The sequence below is a fragment of the Oenanthe melanoleuca genome, chromosome 4, assembly GCF_029582105.1.
Source record: "Oenanthe melanoleuca isolate GR-GAL-2019-014 chromosome 4, OMel1.0, whole genome shotgun sequence".
In the NCBI taxonomy this organism is placed as follows: Eukaryota; Metazoa; Chordata; class Aves; order Passeriformes; family Muscicapidae; genus Oenanthe; species Oenanthe melanoleuca.
The window spans coordinates 60,000,431-60,010,290 of NC_079337.1; the positions used below are offsets into that span (position 1 = coordinate 60,000,431).

At 46.2% G+C, this 9,860-nt stretch overlaps 1 protein-coding gene across 1 annotated transcript; it reads right to left on the reverse strand.

Annotated features, from left to right (window-relative positions):
- Window positions 1–7,861: 7,861 nt before the first annotated feature.
- LOC130252333 (homeobox protein HMX1-like) lies at window positions 7,862–9,459 on the reverse strand. The gene is made up of 2 exons (XM_056489798.1): window positions 9,131–9,459; window positions 7,862–8,455 (listed from the first exon to the last, which is right to left on the reverse strand). Exons 1-2 carry the CDS (start codon window positions 9,336–9,338, stop codon window positions 7,875–7,877), a joined length of 789 nt encoding a protein of 262 aa, XP_056345773.1. The 5' UTR covers window positions 9,339–9,459; the 3' UTR covers window positions 7,862–7,874.
- Between the last annotated feature and the right edge of the window lie 401 nt (window positions 9,460–9,860).

The window sequence follows — 9,860 nt, forward strand, 5'->3', positions numbered from 1 at the left end:
ACCCCATTTCACAGACCTAGATATTATTGTGTTTTTGCAAATTTTGATTTTTGCAAAGCTGATGCTGCGTGACACTGGAAAATAATTTGACCTGCAAAGTCTGTTGAAGATGTCTCTGCTCCTTCATTTCATTCATGTTGGAAGTGTGTTAGGTTTGATTTGTGAATCTGACATTTCATTGTGGTTTTCTATATTTATAAAAGATGGTTTGGAATTATCTGAATATATAAAACAGTCTGAAAATATAAACTATGTATTCCTCTGATCCTTGTAGCAGAAAGCAGAAACAGCACTGGAAAATTAGCACACACAACCTTCCACAAGATGCAAGGGCTTCTCCTTTTCTTAGAACCTGGTGTACCACATACCTCAGGTCCTTCACCCAACAAATTAAACCATGGGTTTCTCTGCATTTTTATTGAGAGAAGGACTCGTTATTTTCAAGGGAAAAAAAAAAACAAAAAAAAAAAAAAACAAAAAAAAACAAGAAAACCCAGTCATTCAAAGCCATTTTACTTACTTTGGTATCAATACCCCTGATGAGTTTGCAAGATGTGTTACTCAGCCCCCAAGCAGATCTGTGAGGATCAGAGTAATCAAGTCTAGCCTGACAATAGCACTTATTCAAAATACAGCTGTAGAGTGAAAAGCCAAGTGTTTACACATGCATGCCTTTCAGAAGGTGCCAGAGTCCAAATTGCTTTCACTCAAAATGTTTCTGGGTGTGCTTACAGCAATCTCCAGCCAGATTTACTCTGGAAGGTGCTTTCAGTTCAGGGGCTGTCCCCTGCCACTGCTGTCACCATCCTAAGTAACGCCTTCCACATGTGAACTCAGAATTCAACAGAAAACACAAGGATTCATTGATCCTGGCATCTGACCCAGGCCAAAAGATTTTTCAATAAAGGGACAAGTAGGCATATTAGGGGACATTTCCCCATTGATTTAGATCAGAGTCCAATGACATGACAAAGGGGACTGATGCCTTAACTGTATCAGTCATCTGCTCTTTCTGACAGCAATGCTTATAGACTCCTATCTCCCTTGAGACAAGCAAATGACTGAGAGATTGAGTTTCATTAAAGGTGACATTTGTCTTTATAAATGAGTTTCTAGTTTTAATACCTGTTTTCAAAATATTTTGCTTTTCTAAATCAGTTTTTTTTTAATATTATTATTTTATTACAATATTCGACTAACAAAATAACACCATGGAAATGCTAAGAAAGTCTGAAAACAGTCTGTTGTTTGATATATGAAAATATATATTGTTTAATATGAAAACATAACTGAATTTTCCAGGTAAGTTTTCATAGTTTTATGTTGCAATCTGTTAGTTTAAAATGCTAAACATACCTCTTTTTTAATTTAGCTGTTATCTTTTCATCTATTTTGCCTGCATCCCAGTTTTACAACTTTACCACATGGTTATTACAAGCTTGTTAACACAAGGATATACAAACTAGTGCCATTTTCCTTACCCACTTGTCAGGTTTGGTAGTCTAGGGAAGCAAACACATATGTGAAGTAATTATTTAATAATGGAAATTGAATGCAGATATTTAGTTACAAATCCACAAATTGCAGAGTGTTTTAACAACACATGCACATCCTACCACATAATATTTCCTACAGAGTAATTAGGGTTCTTTGCATTTGTAATTTCACATTAATGTCTCTCCAAGCAAACATTGAAATTACACAGTAATATACCATAACAGCTCCAGACTGTTTCCCTTGTGCTGCACAAAGAGGCAGAGTAATGTCATGTATGGGACACAGAAGTCATCAAGCAATCCTACACATACAAAACATGGCAGACTGCTAAAAACAAAACTTTTTTAACCATGTAGTTTTTCAATTTTTTATTATATGCTAAAGCAGATACAAACATACCTGAAAATACATGAGCACCAGGTAGTTACTCAGCTGATAACTGTAATGAGTGTAAAGATATTATAAATGTGTTTGCATGAAAGAATGTGGGGATGTTCAGAGCTTTATCTGTCCACACAAAGGATTCACTAAAATTCAGTAAGACAGTGAAAGATTCAGTAGACATTGCAACAATTGCAACCATTGCAAGGAAAGAGTGAAAGACATTTATCCATGGGTGTCAGCTATTTATTTGCAAAATAGATCTAAACTTGTCATTTATTTACAAAAAACAAGGAAAAGGGAATATTTCCATTGTCAGGAGTAACTTAAGGAAGTGTATATATCTCAGAGAATATAGTCTATACATGTGTAGGCTGACCTACATCTCCCAGAGGACTGGAATGCAGACAACATTCTGATTAACTGGCAGACAAATCTCCTTTCTGATCTGAGCATCAGTGTTACTTTAGAAAGGTATAATATCTGACTATAGCGAATATTTTTAGTAAAATTTTTTTTTCATTATGTTTAGAAATGCTGGAGTTAGGGGTTTCTCTGAATTTTTCAGAGAGAAATTAGAGTGCAGGGATTGGATAAAAGTTTTTGTGAACTCACAGTCATGTTGGTTCTGTGTGTAATTCACTTTTCTCATTAGTGGTCACAAATAAAACGTTGAGTATTCCCAGATAAAATCTATAGGCAGAACAGAGGCTCTTGTAGCTGGTTGTTAAAAGAAATGAGGAGCTGGATATGGTAGATTTGGGGAGAACAGCCATGATGAAAGCTAATTCAGATTCAATCAAATGTTGATCTTCGTCAATTATTAAATTGCATCCCCACTTGATAAGAGCAATCCTGATTCAATAATATAATTCAAAATAGAAGAAAGCCATGAAAAATAACTTCCCTAGATAATTTCTCATATGATGCATCCTCTATAAAGGTTATACTTCTGATCCCTAAATCTAAGTATGAAAATAATAAAAAAATCAAAACTGTGGGAGAGGATCTGTTGTTAAAGTGTCACTTCTTTCTGTGTAACAATTCACAAACTGATGAAAAAACTTAGAGCAGGCCAGGATGGCCCCTGGTCCAACCAGAACAGCTCAGAAATCACTGTCCCAAAGGACACACATGACTGCAGCAGGCTGAGGAACCAAAATTCAAAGGTGGGTCTGTGCAATGAGGGTTTTCGCAGTGTTCTGCCACCACATTTGTCCTCAAAGTCCCCCATAATTTGTGGTCTGGCACAATACCCAATTGTCCTGGTAGAATCATGATTTTTGACTGGTTTATTTGGCTCCTGACTCCAGATACAGCTCTTGACACTCTGATCACAGAGCTGCCCATAAAATCAGCCCCCATTGCCCACCAGGGCCTGAAAGTCTCACAGCAGAGCACAGCAAAATTTTGCTTGAAAATCTCTTACCTGCTGCTGTGCTTCTGCCCTCCTTGGAGCCACCTTCAGGCATGTCCATGGCTTCCTCTCCTGCTCCTTCTAATTAACTGCACATTTTCTGATCTTGCAGACTTTCTCTGCTTGTGTATTCTTAATTACTTATTGTACCAAGTAACTTGATTTTGATGACACAGCTGGGAATGCTATGCTGTGTTCACACTGGACATTCCTTTAGGTTTTTCGTGTTTGGTGTTTTGTTTTTGTTTTTTGTTTTGGTTTTTTTTTCTAGAATGTCCGGTAATGTTTTCTTATCTCCTTTGGATTTTATATAAAGACCACAGCCAATGTAATTGATGTGTGGAGAGCAGAGAAGGGGCAGATAGGATTGTTCCCTCTATGCCCTGATTACATTGCAATCACCATTTCCCATTCCAGAACTGACTGTTTTTCTCTAGAGTTAAACTCTTTCTCCTTTTAGGAACAGAGCACTTCCCAGATAATGCAACACAGAATGGGACAAAAGATAAATATTCCTGAAATTATGTTTTTTAATGGACTCTGTTTTTAGTAATAAACACTTTAATGAAAGTTATCATTTCAAGTTAGGGGAAAAAAATCCATGAGAAGAGGAGAAGCAGGAAAGTTTTCATATTCTAGATCAATGCCCAGTAAGGCCACAGAGCTATGCTGAATAACTCTTGTCTCTCTAGTCTGTAGCACACCTTCCCCCACCTCGTGCAGGTGAGCCCAGCCTGGTCAGGAACAGAAATGTAAACAGCAGGGGCACTGACACGGCTGGCAGTGTCCTTGTGCTGCTCCATCAAGGTGTGTATGCATGTGATGATTAGAGAACAACAAAACAAAACAAAATGATGGCAAGCACCTCATCCAGCCTCGTGATTAGGAGACTCCAGTGAGAAACCAGTCCTAGAGGAGTTTCCCAAATCCTTCCAACAGAGCAAAGGAGGGAGAAGGCTTGCTCTCCAGCAGAAAAAAAATTGAATTTTCTAATTCTCCGCACACTATCTTACAAGAAAAGTAGTGTGATTGATCATCATAAACCCCAGGAATTTTACAGCATAGCAGGTGATATGAAAATCAAGTTTTCTGAAGCTGCTGCACTTTGAATAAACCTTGTGGAGCTTTTATGAACAGGTGGAGGAGAGAGAGATTGAAAGGATTTTTAAGCCCTTTTATTATACTCTTTCAATGAACAATGCATTTATGTTTATATACAACTCATTTGTGTATGCATCCAGCTGCTTTTAAAATATATTTTTCTGTTGATAAATGTCATACTTAATTACCCTTTTTTTTCTCTTTTTTTATTAAGATTCAGGCACTAGGTCTTTCCCATATCTTTCTTTCCTATTCAGTTCATAGATAATTCTAAGGGAACGTGTTGGTACATATGTGCCATGCCTAACACAGGGGATCTCCCAGCACAGGAAAGGTTTCTAGTTACTCTAATAATCATTTAAAAAAAATAAAAATAATCACTTTATATGAGCTTTTGATAGACAGTATGGAAGAAGACTGTGTCTTCCACACACTTCTCAAGCAGTTGCACTACATCTTTTCATTATGTGAAACCATGACAGTACGTTTTTAAATCTCAGTTCCAGCAGCTAATCAGCTGTTTGAAGTTGGGATTGGTTATTTGGCTTGGTTTGCCTTGGTTTGCTTTGCTTTGGTTTGGCTTGGCTTGGTTTGGCTGGTTGGTTGGTTGGTTGGAGTTTTTTTCTTTTCTTTTTTTTTTTTTTTTTTTTTTTTTTTTTTAACTGCTTGCTAGCTCTGGCAGAGATTTTGGGCATTTTAAGGTTTGGGGGTTTTTTGGCTTTTTTGGGGGTGAGCTTTAGAGTTTTTTGGTTGATTGGCTGGTTTGGGGAGGCAGTTGTTTGGGGTTTGTTTGCTTGTTTTCTTATTTAGTTCTGTTGTGGTCTGTTTCATTCCTTGAAGTCTCTCATCAACAGGTTAGCCATACAGTAGCTTGTAGCAATCTCCTGTTGTAGTAATGAGCAATTAATAACTGCAAACACAATTGTTTTGGGCTGTAAAAGAAATGTCAGTAATATTCAGTGTGATCAGCATTGTCTGCTCGGCTGGGAATCCCGACGCATCCCGAATTTGGTTTTCTTCAGAGAAAACCCCCCTGCCACTGGCCGTGTTACCCTGAGCAGCAGCAGTTTGGATGATACTTTTGGCCAAAACTCTCAGAACCCCCACTTTTATCTTGATGGGAAACGAATATTTTGGGTAGTTATTTATTTCATCCTAGCTACACGGGCGTTTTAGGAGTTCGTTGCTCTCTAACTCCAAACCATCGTAGCTTTGGGGTCCGGCGGCAGCAAGTTGTGAAACCTGACCTCGTGCTAACTACTCTTGCCTGCAGAACTACCCTTCCTGTTGTTTCTATTGAAAAAAAAAAAAAAAACTCCTCCCGTTTTCGTGGGTTCCTATTTTCCTTCAGTGGTTTCTGTATCTCCAGCAGCAATTTGAAAAATAAAGGGGAGAAAACTAAAAATGGTTTGATAAATGTATTGAAAAGTAGATTAATTGAAGAATAACGATTTCTAATATGGTCACTTTTCACCACGGAGACATCCGAGGCTGCAGTCATGTGGAAAGACGGTGTCTTTAAACAAAGTTTAGTTCCATGTTAAAGAAATAAATAAAGGGACACTAGTGTGTAGCCGTTGCATCTGATTAAACTTCCATTGGTAGGAATTTGGAAAAAGGTGGATTTGCTCCTATTTGTGTTAATTAGTCTGGTGACAATAGTCAAGTAAGGAGGTATGGATATGGAAAATATTAGAACAACCTCTCAAAGACAGATTCCGATACAGATCATCAGTTATGAAATATAGACAAACAGAAACCATAGATCATCACTCTGGGATATACGTTTTTTTTAGCCACAGAGCAACTCGCAGACTCAGAGGATTTTATTTTATTTTATTTAACTATTATTATAAATTCGGACGAGAAAAGAAGCGTGAGTCCTGCGGTCCAGAACGTCAGTCCTCGCCTGCACCTTCCCGGGAGTGGCAATTTGGGGAAACCTGAGCCATGAAGTGCACCCGTCAGGTCTCCTTAAGCCTGTCCACTTGCTTACACCACCCTCACCACAGCCGCGATATTTTTTTTTTTTTTCCCCCACAGCAAGGGGACCCTGTGAGACGCCTCTTGCTACTTGACACTGATTCCAAACGGATTAAAAAGCGAGAGGAGAGGTCAAACAACACTCCTAGATCACCGCAGCGGCGAGAAAACTCGAGAGAGCTGAGGAAAGCTGAAAAGTTTCCCCGAGTTGGCTGGAGCCGGGCTGGCTCCCGGCTGGGCTGCGGGAACCCGCGGGGCTCCGGCTGCGGCACCGCCCGCCGGGAGCGAACCCCAACCGGGATTCGCCAGCGCCGGGGTCCCCTCGCTGGCTGGGGGATCATTGTCCATCTGCATCAATTCAAAATCAAACGGAAGAGTGGGAAAAGGAAAGAGAAGCCTTTCTTATCTAGCAGAAACAACCATCGTGCTTTTTTCCCCCCTGGAAAAATCGATGAGTTGCCATTCGCGCGTGCAAGGATAAATTTTGTAATGCTACGACTGTTTTTTTTTTAATTTTATTTTTAAATTGTAGTCTTTATTTGTAAAATAAAAACCATCGATGCACTCTAGGAAGTATCTTTCCTTTGATACTACCTAGTAGTGACTATTGAAAAAGCAGGAGTTTCAACTTCCTGAAAAAGTTTATTTCCAACCTCGGGATATAAAGAGTGTGAATTTAAAAATCAAAGGACGACAAAAGCGTTTGCAAATTTATATGTAGAGAAATATTTTAAAAAATTTAAACCCCAGTTCTTTACCCCAGGACAGCAGGTAAAACCGTCCCACGAGATTTCGGGAGCGGGATCAGCGCAAGAAACAGTTTGTCTTGTTCTGTAAAAACATCACAGGAGCCCTAGTCTGAGAATAAGCTAGCACAAAACGTGTACAAAAAGTAAGAGAGATCTTGGGGTGTTTCTTCCGAAAGAGAAAAAAAGCATGAAAGTAATAGTTTAAAAACCAGATCTGATGAAAGATGCCTAAATTTTGGTAATGTAAAAGATGGGGAGAAGCTGCTCTGAGGGATATTAGAGGTGGAGAGTTTGAGCTAGAGAAGCACAGAGCGGCCTTCGCCATTACCAGTCTGGGTTAAACGTGACTCGGTTCGCGCAAAGCGACCGCCACGGCGCTGGGGACAGACTCGGGGACAGTCCCCACGGACTGAGCACAGCATCGGCCCTCCTCGTACCGGGACCGGGTAATTTGGAAGGGAGCCGGGCAAAACACGTCCCCGTTTCTTTGGTGGCTCCGTGTCATCTCCTCCGTCCTGACCACAGAAAAAGCGCTGCAAGAGGGAGAGCGGGTTGGCAGCGCCCTTCCTTTAGCGAGCTTTACTGACGTGTCGGCAGCCCACGGACACGCGTGGGGGGAGCCCGGGCGGCCCCTCCGCGGGCCGGGGGGCGGCTGTGGCAAAGACAGGCACTCCACCGGCACGGCAGGGTCATAAATAAAATCGGGACGGCCCCCGGCAAGGGAAGGCCGGGGGCCAGGGGAGAGGCTATACGTCCCCGTCCAGCAGGCTGAAGTGTTTGCCCGGCCCGGGGAGGCACAGGTAGGGAATGGCGCTGCCCGGGCAGAGCAGGGGGAAAGGCAGCGGCAGCAAGCAGCGGCTGAGCAGGGGGCTGTCCTTGTAGAGGGACGGGAAGGAGAGAGCCGAGGCGGCAGCGGGGGGCTGCGGCTCCCCGGGGGGCTCGGCCGGCCCCGGCCCCTGGCCCTCGGGCTCGGCTGACATTTGTCTCTTGAGCTTGTTGCGGCGGTTCTGGAACCAGATCTTCACCTGGGTCTCGGTGAGGTGCAGCGCGGCGGCCAGCCCGGCCCGCTCGGAGCTGCTCAGGTAGCGCTTCACGTCGAAGGTGGACTCCAGCTGGAACACCTGGCTCTTGGAGAAGATGGTCCGCGTCTTCTTCCTGCCGCCCGCCGCCGATGATCTGCCGCTCTCCGCGCCGGAGCCCCCGGCCTCCCTCGGCTCCTGCCGGGGGCCGCGCAGCCCCTCCGTGGGGAGCGGGGACCCCGCATCGCCGCCCTCGGGGCGGAGGCCGCGGTTCGTCCCCTCTGCCCGGAGCCGGCCGGGCTCGCTGCCTGAGAGGGCAAAGCACAGATCAGTCCCCGCCGCAGCCCGCGCCCCCGCCCCGCATGCACGCACGGCCCGGCGGAGCGCAGGGAGAGGGTGGGGGACAGGATGGGGAGGGGGCTGCCGAGGGCTGGCCGCGGTCCCACACCCTTCAGAGGGGAGAAGAAGGGTGAGGCGCTTCCATAAAGATCCGAGGAAATCCCTCTGCCAGCTATATGACAGGAAAGCGAGGGGCTCCTGGGCACGGGACACGCAGCCCCAGGAGGACGGGAGGGGGGCACAACACCCTGGAAGCAGGTTGGTGCGTGTGCGGCATCTCCCCGCGTCCGCCCGCGGAGCCTCCCTCCTCCTGCGTGTGCCCGTGTGTCTGTGTGTGCGTGTCTGTGTCCGCGTTTGTGTCTGTATCTGTATCTGTATCTGTATCTGTGTCTGTATCTGTGTCTGTATCTGTATCTGTATCTGTGTCTGTATATCTGTATCTGTATCTATGTCTGTATCTGTATCTGTGTCTGTATCTGTATCTGTATCTGTATCTGTATCCGCGTGTGTCTGTGACAGCGTTCGCGTGTCCGTGTGTGCGCGGGCCCGGCCCGGCGGCGCTGGGGGTGCCCAGGTACCGCTGGGTGGGGGCCGGACCGCGACCCGACGTGCGGCACAGCCTGAGGCGGCTGCTGGCTCCGTACCCGAGTCGCTGGAGCCTTTACTGCGGTCTTGCTGCTCAGGCCCCTCTCCCTCCTCTTCCTCCTCCTCCTCCTCCGGCAGCGCGCAGCGGGCTGTGCCCGGCTCGGCGGCCGGCCGGCGGGGGCCGGGCTGCAGGATGCTGTCGATGCTGAAGGCCGGCGGCGCGGCCGGGGCCGGAGGGGCTCGGCGGCCGCCCCCGAGCTGCACCATGGCGCGATGTGTCCGGGCCGAGCGAGGCCGTGCCGAGCCGAGCTGAGCCGAGCCGAGCCGAGCCGAGCCGAGCCGAGCCGAGCCGAGCCGAGCCGAGCCGAGCCGAGCCGAGCCGAGCCGAGCCGAGCCGCGGGACTGGCGAGGCGGCGGGAGGGCGGCGGCAGCCGGGGCGGAGGGAAGGATGAAGGATGGGTCCGCGGAGGAGGAGGGGTCGGGGTGACGGAGGGAGGGGATGGAGCTAGAGGGAGCCAAAGGACTGAGGACGGGGGGAGCAGGGCAGGGGAGGGAAGGCTGCAGAGAGGAGAGGGAAAAGGAAAAGGAGCAGCGGCTAGAGGGGAGCGGGGAAGAAGGGAGGGCGGGGAGCACGCCGAGGTGTCCCAAAAGGTGCCCTGGGCAGCCGCGGCAGGGCAGGGCTGGCTGCCCTCCTGCACAGACCCTTCACTGTTAAGTGGGCGGAGGGAAGGCAGAGCCAGAGCCCACGACAAAGGCGAAGAGGAGGTGGGATGGCAGGACGGAGATCTC